The 16,646-nt window shown below is 38.3% G+C and overlaps 1 protein-coding gene across 1 annotated transcript in view; it reads left to right on the plus strand.

Moving 5' to 3' along the window:
• LOC145986347 (uncharacterized) overlaps window positions 1–11,394 on the plus strand; it is a 32,192-nt gene extending 20,798 nt beyond the window's left edge. The window contains exon 3 of the mRNA XM_083120225.1: window positions 11,323–11,394. Within this exon, the coding sequence (XP_082976351.1) occupies window positions 11,323–11,394 (72 nt within the window). The remainder of the gene's footprint in view (window positions 1–11,322) is intronic.
• The last annotated feature ends 5,252 nt before the right edge of the window (window positions 11,395–16,646 follow it).

Below are 16,646 nucleotides of genomic sequence, written 5' to 3' on the forward strand. Positions count from 1 at the left end.
CCGATTTCAACACGTGGTTCTCAAGTGTCAATACCAAACTAATTTTGCGGCAGGTATAACAGTATTGACTAATGCTCTTGTTTTAGGCACTTGCCTTAGGGGTGAGTTGTTGTAATGTTCTCTTCCCCTCTTCTCTTGTGAAAGGCTATGCTGTTGTTTTAGGCACTTGTCTTAGGGTGAGTTGTTGTACTTTATTGCCCGAAATATAGCTCGGTGACCCCCAAACAGATTTTTCCTAAGTTTTACCGTTTCCAAGATAACCCTGTTTCCGGTCGCTATTTTGGATTTCCGAGCATAGGTTCTCTTCATATTTTACTCACGTATAGGTGTACAGTGGGATCCATGAGTATTACCGTGAAAATTGTTCATGACTATTTTCATTAATTTTTCTCTTACATCCTATGTGTTTTTAAACGATGGATTTTTATATATGCTGGTGCAGAAGTTGTCAATAGCTTGTTTTGATTTTTTCTTAATTCTTGAAGCTCTTATTGGGCCAAATAAAGTGCACGAACGTGATGATGGACAATTTGCACGGTAATACTCATGGATCCCACTGTACATGATGAATCTTCAAACAGATTTTTCCCAAGTCTTACCGTTTCCAAGATAACCCCACTTCCGATCGCCTTTTCGATTTCCGAACATAGGTTCTATTCATATTTTTTCTCACGTATAGGCGTACGTGATGAATCTGCAAACAGATTTTCCCTAAGTCTTACCGTTTCCAAGATAACCCAATTCCGGTCGCCATTTTGGATTTCCGAACATAGGTTTTATTCATATTTTACTTACGTATAGGTGTACGTGATAAATCAGCAAACAGATTTTTCCTAAGTCTTACCCTTTTCAAGATAACCCCACTTCCGGTCGCCATTTTGGATTTCCGAACATAGGTTTTATTCATATTTTACTTACGTATAGGCGTACGTGATGAATCCGCAAACAGATTTTTCCCAAGTCTTACCGTTTCCAAGATAACCCCACTTCCAGTCGCCATTTTGGATTTCCGAACATAGGTTCTATTCATACTTTTTCTCACGTATAGGAGTACGTGATGAATCCGCAAACAGATTTTTCCTAAGTCTTACCGTTTCCAAGATAACCCTACTTCCGGCTGCCATTTTGGATTTCCGAGCATAGGTTCTATTCATACTTTTTCTCACGTATAGGCGTACTTGATGAATCCGCAAACAGATTTTTCCCAAGTCTTACCGTTTCCAAGATAACCCCACTTCCGGTCGCCATTTTTGGATTTCCGAGCATAGGTTCTATTCATACTTTTTCTCACGTATAGGCGTACGTGATGAATCCGCAAACAGATTTTTTGCTAAGTCATGAATTGGAGGGTTCTATGACAACCTATATTAATTCTCGTAGAGTCCAGCACAGCTATTTCTGCCGTGCGATGCGCGAAACAACTAAAGAAGCAGTGTTGCTAATGGAGCAGATAGAAAAATCGCTGCAGTGCTCCGATGCACAACGTAAAACAATAAAATTAGAGAATTCAGGTCTATCTAACGTTGAGTTTTAAACGTCATGCATTATACCAGGACTAGAATTAATATGTACTAACAAGTGGCTTTGTATGTAGCTACATACATATGGACTAAAAATTCGCAAAATATGAACTAACACATAAGTACAATTACCAAAAATGCTGCAAAGAAGACTTCTTCATACGATTCCTTATTTGAGTGATTTCAAACAAAATAAAAAAAATATATACGTATATATTATTTTTCATTGCATTAATGCACTGGTGGCGTTCTAACTTTTCACTCCCAAAACCCGTATACACTGGTATGGAACTGCAACGGCAGATAATAACATGCCAACGTGTTAAACCGCTACAATTGCACCATAACACTCCTCCTCAAACAGTATTATTATTTCCTCTCTGAGATCTGCGACAGTCGGTTGCCTTTGTTGTACATTTACAAAGGATGCCGGCTTCGACAACAATAACAAGTACATATACTGCCACTAGACGATAAGCTGCGCGGCTTTTTCTTTTGTTATGAACCAGGGCCGGCGCTAGTCATTTTGCCTCCCTGGGAGGTGGCGGCAGATGCCGCTCTATTTCGACCCCCCCCCCCGGTCATTACGCAGCAACGGAAAATTGAAAATCAATATATTCCTAACTAAAACATCAAAATATAAAATAAATAATGAGACTTCTTATGCTATTTCAATACTATTCAGCGCAAAAGAATATCTCGCTCGATCACAGTTTTCAATAGGCTTATTTTTTTCTTCTCTTCAAATTTTGCCGCTCGGTTCGCCCTCCCCTTCCGCCGGCCCTGCTATGAACTTGGTCACCCATCAAAGCATGGCAATTTTAACACAGAAAACAATATGTATCGCATTAAGCAGCAAAAATGACAGCCTCCTCTATGCAATTTCTACAAGAACACCTGCCGGAGCCAGAGTTGAATTGCTTAGAATTTCCCGAGCTTGGCTATGCAAGGTTTTTGATTTCAACTTCGACAGAACTGGAGGCATTATGGAATTTAACGTTCATTAGCAAACACACACTTTTACATACACACACGCAATACACGCACACAACGTCAAACCGGTCAAATACTTAGTATAAAATAAAAATATGGTGCTTCCAATCCAACAAAACTCACCGCCACTTTACCTGCTTTCCCCTTCCGTGACAGAAATAGTGCTTCATTATTACAGTTGGCAACACTAGTTACTAGCTAGCCAATGAACATGCACTGCATAAAAGAAGCAACGACTACACCGTGCTATATTGCCACATTGCCGTCCCTGCTGACCGGTGGGAACCGCGAGCTGGAGCGCTGTTCAATTGTTTTCAATGAAGTTTGCGCGAGTGTGTCCAGGAATGGAATGACAATATGGCAACAATAGCGAAGGTTTTCGAGCAGGGTAGAACACGTGATGCTAAGAGAGAGGGAGACGAAACGAAAATTCGTTTCTACGCAACGGCAAATTTACGTGTGTGGCACTCTAAGAGAACAGAAAACACACAAAAAAAAAAAACAATACTGTGGTCACTACAACAAATAGTCTTCTTCAACCCCTATCCAACAAACCAAAAAATCATCATCCTAACTAGAACCATGTAACTATCTACCATCTGTTAGATGTTTTGTGAAGTAAGTGGTGCTTTGTTTGTGTGTAAAAAAAAAAATGCAATGCTTTTTGCACTTGGTTATCATCGCCTAACATGTTATTAATTGTTTTTAAAATTAATTACAACTGAAAACTAATAATTAATATTATCTAAAGTTACTAATTAATATTATACAAGTAATTGATATAATTTTTTTTGTTCTTGTTGCTAGTGTTGGGTAATTATAGTTGTTGCAAAATATAAGCTCTCGCGTATGACAGTTTCTGAGTTTTGTTGGTATAAAAGAACAATTATCTCTCGGTCCTCCTCCGTAGCCGTGCGTGTTAAGGCGTTCACTCGTTCTTGACATCATGCGTGTGCTATAGCAAGACCATCTTGAGGTTCAGGCCGCAGCGCTCAGTCAACACGTCATCATCTGTAGGCGATCGCCCTAACGGTCGTGTAAACCCATTGTCGTATTTTTATTGTAGAGAATTAAGGTATATTTATTTCTTTTATGATGTTAAATTTTGACATTTACCCTCCCGACGAAAATAGTAGAATATTGAATATTTACACTAAAATGTTCATTCAGGAAGTCACTATGACCATAACAAAAATTCCTACCATAGCACAAAGAAAGAGTTGAAAACCGTTAGAAACTTCCTGGCGGAAAAAGTTAAACATTGTATTTCTATGAAAAATATTATCCGGAATATTTGGCAGCTACAGTAAAACTCGTTACAGCTTTTCTATGAACTTTTGTATGTAAAAATCAATGGATTAAATCAAAATCCGGTATGTTAGGTCGATTGTAAACTTTACCCAAAATTAATCAACCAGATAATGCAGTTATTCTGTGTAGCTATACAATCTCAATACAAAAACTAAATTTCTATAACCTCTCAGCAAATGTGCAAAGAAATTGGTACAAGGGCAATGTTACATTTATGTGAATAAAGAATAAATACTAAACCTAAATCACTTGTCACATTGTAATTTCGACCCTTTTGACTTTATTGAACGAAATATAATAAACAAATTGAATCTTTTCATTGTCGTTAGTAGGATGTGTGACAGATTTTCAACATTTTTATTGAAAAAAAAAAAACAGATTAATATTTCGATTCATTTGGAAAATAAACGTTTGGAATATTTCCGTACACTGTGTTTACACTCTGTTAATAAAATCGTGAAGAATGTTAGTGAATTATGAAACATTAACACTGATTTAATAATCAAAATTACGAACATCGAAGCTTCACAAAGACAAAATATAGAATAACAGTTCACATGAAACAATTTTATAAAATGTATTACACTTGTAGTTCATATTAACATAGCTAGGTAATAAAATGCTTTCTGCGTGAATACATTTGTGTTTGAAACATAAGTAATATAATCTTGGATAATTTTACACACGAATATTTCATCAAAGTTCTTGTTACACATCGTACCCTTGTATTTGAATTCATAACATATTCGTATCTTCCCATAGCCTTCGATTAGCCTAAAGAAGCATAAAAGCGGAGTAAAATACGAACGTAAATGTACACATGTATCAATTTGGCCCAGTTGTATAGCTTTCTTTCGTTAAGCATACTTTGAAACTGAAAATTTGTGTAAATTATATGAATATTTTATCGAATGCTTGCATAACAGTTACACTAACAAATTGCTTTGGTAGATATGACCGTAATATTTTAAACGTTGACTAAATCTTGAAACAAATTATTTTGCAATCATAAGAAACAACGCATCTTAACGTTGTAATTCAGATTTAGATAAATTATTTGATATTTCTAAAAAAAACTTGTTGACTAGAGATTAAAATTGACCAAATCTAAGAGTATACTCGCATTAGATGCCTATTCTGAACACATGAAATCTTTACATCATGAACTATTTCTGGTATTTATTTATGAGTATGAAACCTTTGTTCCTTAACTTGCATTTTTTCGTAGGAATCACATAGAATTGCACTACACATTTCTTATTTTCAGCAACATCTTGAAGAAATGTGAACTTTACTCTTACCATTTTCATCATAATTGCCCCTGCAATTGAGCACACAACACTTATACACCATACCTTTTGTACATTTAAGCATATTTACACGTCATGTAAACTCGAATACAGTTCATAAAAATTCATTACAATTCCACATTCACTAGAAAGGTCCAACATTGATTCCCAAGAAGCAATTCAAACATGGCGGCTATCTCGCCTCCAGTTGCTGACGCTTTGTCACGTGACCAGAGCAAGCCATCAGGCTTTCAGATAGAAAAGGTAATGGCTATAGGTTCGAACCCGGTTGTGGTCGGTAGTTTTTCAGTGTGAATAATGGCCCCTTACTTTAGCTCGTGTTCCTGGTCTGCAGGCTGGGATTTAAGGAAATCATGAATCCTGAGTGAGCGAGTTTGACGGGTTTGTTGTTTCACTGTCTAAATATCGATCATTGCTACGGAGGAGTGACCCCCCTGTCCCCGGGGTCCTATCCGTGTCCCCCGGGCTCGTGTTCCCGGGAGTCCTACCCCTTGTCCCTGGACCCCTGTCCCCGGGCTCGTGTTCCCGGTTAAGTTAGGTTAAGTTGTCTAATGTCTATGTCTATGTGTAATGTCTATGTCTATGTGTAATGTCTATGTCCATGTCTCTGTAGGTTTTTTTTGTCCTATGGGACACCTCTGTTTGTCAAAAATTCGAGATATTTGCAATTTAAGATTTTTTTAACGCTGGACTTGGAAAATTTTCGATTGATGAAAAATTGCTTCCATGACGACCTATGTTTATTTTGGTATGGGAGGACAGAGGACACCGAGACTCGACCAACGCACTAAACCCGACCTTTCTACGACTATTCGTTCAAAAGTTACGAGTGATCAAAGTTTTGGGAGGGTGGGTTAACTTCTTACCCCTTGACCCCAGGACCACCAAAACTTGGTACACGTATTCTACACCTCCAAAATCGACAGGCGGTATCTAACGATACCGGATGGGGGTGTTTTTCGATATATTTTTTCGATAACTCTTACCATTTTCGAGATATTTGCAATTTAAGATTTTTTTAACGCTGGACTTAGAAAATTTTCGATTGATGAAAAAAAAAAAAATTGGTTCCATGACGACCTATGTTCATTTTGGTATGGGAGGACAGAGGACACCGAGACTCGACCGACGCACTAAACCCGACCTCTCTACGCGTACTCTACGTCACCAAAAAAAAAAATCGACAAGGGGAGATTTTTCGATAACTCTCACTGTTTCCAAGGTACTTAGGTTTTTGATAGACGACAACGACGGAGTCATCAATGAGTAAACATCTGAACAAGTCAACTTTTTTCAGTACGTCAATATTTTGTTTCTTATTTCTTAGTGAATGGGTTAGGTGACTTGCAACGACGAAGGCCTTCTAACAACACGTACTTAGCTTATGCCGGCGTAATTCGCTAAAATATGTCTTTAACTATTGTCATTTAGGAACCACCTCAGTCCTGTTGTTAATTTGGAAAAGGTAATTGATCCAAAAATAACAATGGGGGGCAATTAAAGGTTCCAAATGACAATAGTTAGAGTTTCTCCAATCTAGTAAAGTGGATTGGTTGAAATCTCCAAGGCGTATTTTGCATTTTTTTTTCAAATATGAACACGTTAAAACTAGTCTGAGGGATTAAGTTAGTATGTTCACTATAGCTATACATATTAAAAAATGAAATGACTTGAGCAATAAAATATAACAATACCGATTCTGGCTTTTTGTCGGATGACGTAGTGGTAACGTTGTTGCAATCACACCTCTGATGGTGTATAAACTTAAATGTTTTGCATAACATGAAATATTGTTAATGGGAATGTGTTGTTTCTAATGTTAAATATAGAAAGCAGATAACAAGAAAAAAGAAGAAAAGAAATGTTGCAGGTAGATACGGAGCCTCAGCCCAAACACATATATGATCAGACAGGATGTCAACAAATGCATTCATAACTAACATGTGATTATTCAAAAATTGAAATAGTGCAGTGGGAAACAACCAACTAACTAACTCTCTAGGCTTTTTAAACCCGAAGAGAGCAAATACAAGCACAAGCGTAAATAATTAAATAAGTTACAAGGGGTTCGAATTTTTTGATCTAGGTATGGATGCAGACAGGTAGAGTCGAATTACTTTCGGAACAGCTCCAGCGAACTGCGCGAATCTCTCTAGAGAGCCTAGTGGGCGTGTAGAACCTGAGCAACGGGCTTAGCGATAGGTTCTGGGTTGACAGACGGCAGCGGCTCGCTAGGTTAATTGGCTGCTTCGAGAGTTGTGACTCGTTCCGATGCTTCAAATGCATAATAGCCAAAGATGTTACGGAAGTAATCTTCCTCTACTAAGTTTTGTGTGTGGACACAATTGATAACGGAAAAATCCTCTTCAACACAATAACATAGTGGTAATGTTGGTTTTGCCTTGTTCCCATCGATAACATAGTGGTTACACGAAGGAAAGAAAGAAAAAAAAATTAAAACACTGTCCCCTATTTGGAAATACTTCTCGAAAATATTCAACCACTTTTTTGCTCTTCCTATCTTCGTAACTAAAAAAAAATGTTTTGTCAAACGTTTGGATGACTATGAAAATATTGAAACATATGACGTAATAATAAAATGTTGTTGCATTGTAATCAAATGAATTCGTTGAATATGTAGAATATGGTAGGATATATTTTAAAATGTTAGAAGCTATTTGTTATGGTATTCTTTCTCTTTCTCTCACTCTCTACTCTTCCTTAAATTTTCATCATCATAGTTAAAATTAATCCAAGAGAAAATATATATTTTGTGTTGACATGGGAAACATGCAATAAAAATGCATGATCAATAGTTAAGTTCAAGAGCTGAATAAACAGTGAGGGTGATACACGCAAGCTTCCAGCTGTGTGATTAGTACAAAATTGAGAGGTGGAAGGCTTTTGTTGCTAAACCTTCGGGTTTAAGAAGGCAAAATAATTAGTTGGTTAATACGGAGTTAATTAGGAACTGGCATCCTCGAAGCTTCATGCTGCAAGCCTCGCTCTTTACAAGTTTATTTCCGACATGATCCTCATGTTCTTTTTTGTTGTTTTTTTTTACAGATAACATCAAAAGCCGTGACATGGCTATTCTATTCACAACACAAATACTTATGTTGTTTTTTTTATATTGCAACGATGAAGATAATTAGTACTATATGGGGGTTCGGTGAATCTCAGACTTCCAAGAAAAATAAAACTCCTGTAGGATTTTCCGTGTAGCAGTGAGACACACTAACTAACTAACTAACTAACTAACTAACTAACTCCCTAGCCTTCATAAACCCGAAGGTTCATGGCTGTAGCAACACAGGCTTTCCATCTGTCTCTATCTTGAGCAAGTTCTATATACTCTTTTCCATCCCTACCGATTTTCTGTAGGTCCATCGCAACGTTGTCCCTCCATCTTCGTCTTGGTCTTCCTACAGGTCTCTTAAGTAGGCTTAATTCAAGAAATGCATGTTACTTTTTTCTTCATAAACTTTTGTCTTCTCGTTTAATATCTAAGAAACTAAAAGTTGAAGTATACAAAACAGTAATTTTGCCTGTGGATGCGAAAACTTGATCTCTTGAAGATAAATTGAGGAGTATTTGAAAATAAGATCCTTAGGAAAATATTTCAGCCTAAAAGGGATAAAGAAACAAGTGAATGGTGAAGGTTACATAATTTAGAAGTACATAATTTATATTTGTTTCCAAAATATTATTAGATTGATGATTAAATCATGAAGACCTAGGTGGGCACGAATGAGAAAGGAATAAAGGAGATTTTTACAGGAGTCTTGTTGGGGGAAATCTGATGGTAAGAGACCAAAACAAAGATGGAGGCGGACTTAAAAAGAAATCTGTAAAGATTGTAATAGAATATATATAAATTTTGCTCAGGATAAGTACAAATTGAACTGTAACCACGAATTTTCAGAATCAAGAGTGCTAGAGAATTAATTAATCAATTAATATTTAATGTAATAAAGGTAGTAATATAGTATTCTTATTGAGAAGAGAATTTCTACAAAACTTATTTTCCTCGTACGTTTACTAATAGCAGTTACATTTGACATGTTTGACTAATCGCGAATCAACGTACGGAAGCCGTTGGAAGCAGTTTGAAGACTGAAATGGCTATGGAAGGACACTTATTATAATGCTAATATTTTAGTATAATGTTTTAGAAATTGCTTCTCGATAATGTTTAGTATTTAATTTAATCTGTTGTTAGATAAAATACATAATTATTAGAATTTAAGGATAGAAAATATGAACAGCGAATGAATGATACGTTTGACTAATCGTGAAGATCAGTATAACAGTACGTTCTATCGTTCTTATATAAACGTTGAAACGTTTAAGAACGTATAAGAACGTTTACCGAGACGTTTCAACGTTGTTTTCAAACTTAGGAAAAATCTGTTTGGGGGTCACCGAGCTATATTTCGGGCAATAAAGTACAACAACTCACCCTAAGACAAGTGCCTAAAACAACAGCATAGTCTTTCACAAGAGAAGAGGGGAAGAGAACATTACAACAACTCACCCCTAAGGCAAGTGCCTAAAACAAGAGCATTAGTCAATACTGTTAACCAGTAGTGAGGGGGTGTGGGGTATGGGGTGTGGGGTTAAATTAAGTCGTAAAAAGCTACGCTGATTCACCACTTTCATAAGGGGTAGGGGTAAGAAGTAAGAGGTGGGGGTATTGGATTGGGGTTGGGGGTATGGGGTTGGGGGTGTAGGGTGTGGGGTTAAATTAGCTCGTAAAAGGCTACGCCGATTCACCATTTTCGCATTGCCTTACACACTTTTTCGTTGAGGTAGCATAAATTTCACCATTTTCGGTTGCTGAACTGTCTACTAGTCAACGATCGAACTAACATCAAGATCGTCTGCGAGTTCCACGACGCGCTGCCCGAGGATACCGTGTGCAGCGTCATCCTGGTCGCCGAGAAGTCCTTCGCGTACGACGTGAAGAACGAGAGGGTCACAGAGCAGTTTTAAAATTCGTAAAAAAAATTGCCACATACTAAAAAAGATCAACACATTTTTTAGGTTATATAAAATATGAGAAAACTTTAAAATACTGAAATATTAAAACAAACGGAGTCCAATGTAAGTTAGTTCGGTGCGTAAAAAAAAATGATAGGTCACTGAAGATCGTTAAAAAAAAATCGTAAGATAGGTTAAGTTATATCACGTAAGATCGTGGCATTCGTACCAAGTGTGAGTGGGAAAAAAATTAGATGCGGTGAAAATTGCACTGAAAAGTCGTCAAACGCTATAAAATCAACAAAAAAATCGTCAAAATATGCTACCACTGAGGTTAAATCCATAAAAGAAAAAGGGCTCGTACCAAGTGTTACTTAGAAACAACCAATTTACACTACTGACACAGACTATTTTCCCATATATATAACACACACATGCAAAATGAGTCAACGGATGAATAAAGATTATGATTATATATATATTGCATTTCTGGAATGAATATTACCATTTATAGAAGAAGAAATTTCAGACACATTTAGTGCAGAAAACACCAAGAATTAACCAGTGCTAAACATATTCACTTGAAATTTCCCAACTGTTCGAGATCTCGAAAAGTCATGATCGGGACGAGAATTTTGTTCTCTCGATCCTGGTATTGACTTTCTGGGATCCTACACAGCCCTAGATGGAACAATAGTGAACGCAATCGCACGGTATCGTTGATTATTGTACTCCACAAGCAGTGGGATAGCGCAGTTCTCTGGGGCCCTCCTGCAAGTAAAGTATTGGGGGCCTCCTTAGTGACAAACAAAATATGATGCCAGAGTGGGATGGATGGACTATAGTTTGCTAGTTCCCCTAAATCACAGACGTTGTCATATGATACTTTCGGCAACCGCAGATTTCTGTTTCGAAAATCGATTTTCCTCAACGACACTATCTGTCGAATTTCTGCGGTTTATACAATTTCAAGAGCACATTTCGGGGCCCCTGCACCTCGCCCCACCCCCGCATGGCGGGTTTGCGGGGGCAACCGCTACGCCACTGTCCACAAGTCTAGAACCATATAGGGGTGTGCGGGACAGAATTTTTTGGGTCGGGATCAACGAGCTATATATACAGCGTGTCCAGGCTAGAGGGATCGAGAAATAAATGTTCGCCATTTAAAACCAGATAAGGATATTGCTGTATTTTTCATATGACAGGAAAGGGAAACTCTCCGAGATTGTGCAACACTGTTTTCAGACAGCTCCACGGTCGCGCATGAGCGTCAATAGCTTTTGTCTCGAAAGGTAGCCAGGCGCCAGTCAGTAGTCGATCGCGCAGTGGAAAACATGTTGACACCGCAACAGAAAGTTCAGTGCATGTTATGGCTAGCAGAAGAGAAATCTGTTACTCGGGTTCAACGCCGTGTTGGTCGTACGTGGAATGTGGATCCACCTGGTCATAAAGTGATTCTCCAATGGGACAGAACACTCCGAGAAACAGGTTCTTTACTACCGCAAACCGGCGAACATGCGAAAGTGTCTGTGAATGAGGCAACAATCGAACGTGTGAGAACGGCATTTGCAAGGAGTCCAAGGAAGTCTGTCCGAGGAGCTAGTTCCGAACTTCAAATTCCTAGATCGACTATTCACAAGGTCTTACACAAGCGACTCCATTTGACTGCTTACAAGATCGAGCTTCATCACCACATAAAGCCAAATGATCGTCCGCTTAGGGCACATTTTGCAGCTGAAATGCTTCTGCGAATTGAAAATGACAACTCGTATCTGGACAAGATTGTTTTCTCGGATGAAGCAACCTTTCATTTATGCGGCAAAATCAATAGGCACAACTGCCGGATATGGGGTTCAGAGATTCCCCATGTTATTCAAGAACATGAGAAAGACACGACTAAATTGAATGTCTGGTGTGGATTGACGAGGAACTCTGTCATTGGACCATTCTTCTTCTTAGAGGCTACACTCAAAGGACATGTGTATCTGGACATGTTACAGAACGTCGCCATAGACCAATTTCCCCCAGGATCGATTTTCCAGCAAGATGGAGCACCGGCCCATTATCATCGATAGGTGCGTGACTTCTTGGATGAGCGTTTCCCCGACATGTGATCGGAAGAGAAAGACCCCTTGCCTGGCCACCCAGGTCACCCGATTTAACCCCTTTGGACTTTTTTTTTCTGGGATATGTTAAGGACGTTGTTTATCAAGGAGACAGATCAAGAAATTTGCAGGAACTGAGGGGCCGCATCACAAATGCAGTAGCGCTTGTGACTCCCCAAATGCTAGAGAACACTTGGCGGGAAGTTGAATACCGTTTAGATGTGTGCAGAGCCACCAAAGGTGCACATATCGAGTTGCATTGAACATCATCTGAAACTCGGTGAGTTTTGTATCAAGTAAAAGTAAAAGTTTATGTTACCAATACATTCTTTTCACTAGAAATTATCACTTATTTCTCGATCCCTCTAGCGTGGACACCCTGTATATAAGCACTAGAGAGGCAACGAGGCAGCCATCTTTGAAACAATTTGAGCGGGGAGCAGGTAGCCCGTAAGTGGTCAGGCAGGCTGAACAGCTGACAGTGGCGCAGACGTTAACAACCCATGCATTACAGGAATATTTAGCTACACATTAGAAAAGATTTCTACTATCGCACAGATGAGTTTTTTACCTTTTCTAGTGAAAGGTTAGAGCTGTATATACTGCTAATACAAAATTTGCACGCATATTGCCTCACGGAACTTTCCTCTTTTGCACAGAAAGATAGCCCTTCGTAACACAAAATAGCTTGGAGAATTAAATACTTTCTTCGTTTGTGCTTATTCCACAAGGCTACGATAAATAACTGCAATAATTATTATGTGATATTGTCATAGCCGGCCCTAGGGAGAGGCAACTCGGGCCCCGCGCCAAATAAAATAATTGTTTACATCCAGTTTTTACGAGTTTATCGGACACTGGTGCTTCCAATTAAGCAACTAATCTAATTTTCCTTCGCTGTTTTCACAGACTTAAATATACTGCTGGACAAAAAAAACCGGACACTTGCATTTTTTGTGATAACGCATAAATTCTGATTCGAAGGCTAAGTAAATGTTGCAGAAATTATTGGAAATAAGAAATCCTGAATATATTCAACAGAAAGCAAATTAAAATTTATTGTTAATAAGTTAAATTAGAACATAAACGAAAGTTACAGAAAACTACCAAAAAAAATCTTAGCAATATTTTTTTTTTAATATTGTTAACTGGTACTGGTGGGGTCTAATAGCGGGTGTTACCTCCCCTGCCATCAATTACAGCTTGTAACCGCCGTGGCATACTTCGAATAAGGTTGGCAATCACTTCTTGGTCCAATTGCTACCATTCTTCTTGAATAGCACGTCTTAGCTCTTCAATTGTTTCTGGAACTATTGCGCGGTTTCTGACATGTCGTTTCAGTTGATCCCAGACGTGCTCTATCGGATTTAGGTCCGGACTTTGTGGTGGCCATTCTAATCGCGTAATCGCAACTTCGTCCAAGTACTCCGTGACAATATTCGCAACGTGAGGACGCACATTGTCATGCATAAAAACAAAGTCCGGGCCTATGAATGGTGCATATGGTACTACATGATCTGCCACACATTCTGTAATATACCTGCAAGCTGCCATTGCCTCATTATCTACAAGAACCAAGTCTGTACGTCCTTGTAAAGAGATACCTCCCCAGACCATGACACCACCACCTCCAAAGGGTGTTATTTCAACGAAACAACATTGTGCATAACGCTCATTAGGTCTTCTATACACATGTTCAAGCCCGTCTGATGAACGTAGGTTGAATTCTGACTCATCAGAGAATAAAACCTTTTCCCACTGCTCCACATTCCAACGTAAGTGTTTTGTAGAAAATTCCAGTCTTCGCTTCCGGTGACGTGCTAACAACCTGGAACCTGCAGCCGGCCTCCGAGATGATAAACCACTTTCATTCAGTCTTCTACGAACTGTTCGTGAAGAAACCACAGTTCTATGAACATTTCTCAAATGCTGTGCCACAATATTTGAAGTCGTACGACGGTCTCTTAAGACTATGATACGCATTAAACGATCTTCCCGTGCTGTTGTGCATCGTTTCTGACCAGAACCCGGTCTTCTACCATAGGAACCGGTTGCATCATACCGTCTGAGACCTTCATGGATAGTACTTCGTGCTATATTTAGCACCCTAGCAATATAGTGTACACTACGACCATCATCGCGAAGAGCTACTGCTTTTACACTACCTCTTCACGTCTCATTTTCAAGCTAGCAGCAAACTTACAATACACTTGCAAGAAAAATACCAGCAATGACAATGTCAATAATATATGTTACTATGGTTACTATGAACCAAAATTCATGCCTCTCTAGACATTAAACAAAATAACATCAACAGGAATTGAAAATCAATAAATTAAAACAAAATTGCATGAAATTAATTTTGAGCCTACTAAGTGTTCCAAATAAGTAAATACGAGTAAATAAATAAATAAATAGATAAATAATAAACGGAAAACTGTGGAAAATGTTCAATAATGAATGTTCAATACTTAACTGAGAGCGTAATTCATAAGTAATTGCAATTCAGATGTCAAATATTAAGGTGTCCGGTTTTTTTTGTCCAGCAGTATATATCCAAAATCACTTAAATCATATTCCCAACAAAGAACTACATAAGATTAGTGTTCAAATATTTTAATAAAAAGTTGTTAATGTGTACTATTCGTTTAATTATAGAATGAAACCATGAAGTGAGATTATTATTTGACGTGAAAGAGTGATTCAAAACAGCGTCAAAATTCAATACAATGTGAACAAAAGAGAATTACGATAAACTGTTATTGGTTATGATTAAAAATTTCCACTTCGTATGTAGACAATGTAACCTGCAAGAAAAGGAATGCGAAATGCTGTCTTGAACGACACCTGTTTTTTGAGCACTGCCAACTTCCATGGCGGCCCTGAAATTTGCGAGGTCCCAAACCCTACACTATAACATTGTGTACATTTTTCTATTTCATTATTCATATAATAATACTCTACCATAGTTGATTGATTGAGTTGGTGTTTTAAGTCCAGTTTATGCACAGTAAGGCTAATCGAGGCTTGACCTACAGTTTAAAGAGAGATCCTAATCACTGTGCCATGTGCCTCCACCGGGTATCGAACCCGGGACCCCTTGTTTACAATGCGACGACGCTACCACTGCCTTACTCTATCATAAAACACCAAACCTAAAGTACAGTCACGGACACTTCTTGGTTATAACAGCCCATATACTTTAAATAGGGTTGCTACAATCCAGAAGTATCCGTGACTGTACTTGTTTGAAGTTCATTTTCAGTCATGATATTCTACTCATTTATCAAAAATAAGTACGTATAAATTATCGATTTTGCGAGGCCCCTGTAAGAGTAGGCTCTAGGCGACTCCTAGTTCGCCTATATACAGGGAAACGAAGTCAGAATTTTCGCGAGCATAAACTCTTGGTTAAAAAGAAAAGTTGCATTCATGCGACAAACGTTGTCTGCTTTCAGTATGTGATACTTAACAAGATGTTTGTATCCCGCACGTATTCAACAAGTCAAAACCAAAGACAATGGACATTTCCACTTTGACATGAAAAACGTTTTAAATCCATTCATTTTACGGATAATGACACAAACATGAAATGTGCAAAATATCTCGGCGATATTTGTTTTGGTTCTCGAGAAACACGCCTTCAAACACCCCTGAAATTCACCTCCTACGTCACGGATTTGAAAACGTCCTCTCCACAGACACGAGGTCCTCTGACGTCATCACTTAGAAATGCGTGCAGGCAAAGCTTCTGCTCGTCCCGTCAACTTAGCATGAGCCTCGGAAGCGACAGTAAAGTCACTTGTTACTGTGTAAAACAAGTATCTTGTAACTTCCAGTGCAAAAACCTGTGCTCCATTTCTTGGAGATGAATTATGCCCTAGGAGTAAGTAGTATTTACTATAATTCAGCCACTCGGTATAGGGTTTTCCCATTAGGGTGACAAAGCAAAACTTGTAACAGTCAATGGCTGAACACGTGAACAGCTTTGTTCAATGCAAATACATAGGTTGGTTCTGACTGGCAAGAACTTAATGTTATAGGAATGCCTTTTCTGGAATTACAATTATTTTCGTCATAATATTTTCTTCGCAAATTTTAAGATAATACGTTTAGAACACTGGTTTACACGCCAATTTCTGCAATATAAGAGGTGATACGGTATAAAAAGGTACGGGGAGTTTTTAAATTTCCTGCAGTAGATGACAGTTTTCTTCAGTTAATATATATATTGCAAATTTTTGTATTTAGCCTACTTTTACGTCGCTTTTCCGTCACTTTGTTTAACCGCAACGATGATTGGTTGGTTGGTTGATTGATTTGTTGTTTTAAGTCCACTTTATGCACAGTAAGGCTAATTGGGACTGGACCTACAGTTTAAAGTGGGATCCGAACCACTTGTGCCTCCACCGGGTATCGAACCC

This window comes from Lepisma saccharinum, chromosome 1 (assembly GCF_977018435.1).
Source record: "Lepisma saccharinum chromosome 1, izLepSacc3.1, whole genome shotgun sequence".
In the NCBI taxonomy this organism is placed as follows: domain Eukaryota; kingdom Metazoa; phylum Arthropoda; class Insecta; order Zygentoma; family Lepismatidae; genus Lepisma; species Lepisma saccharinum.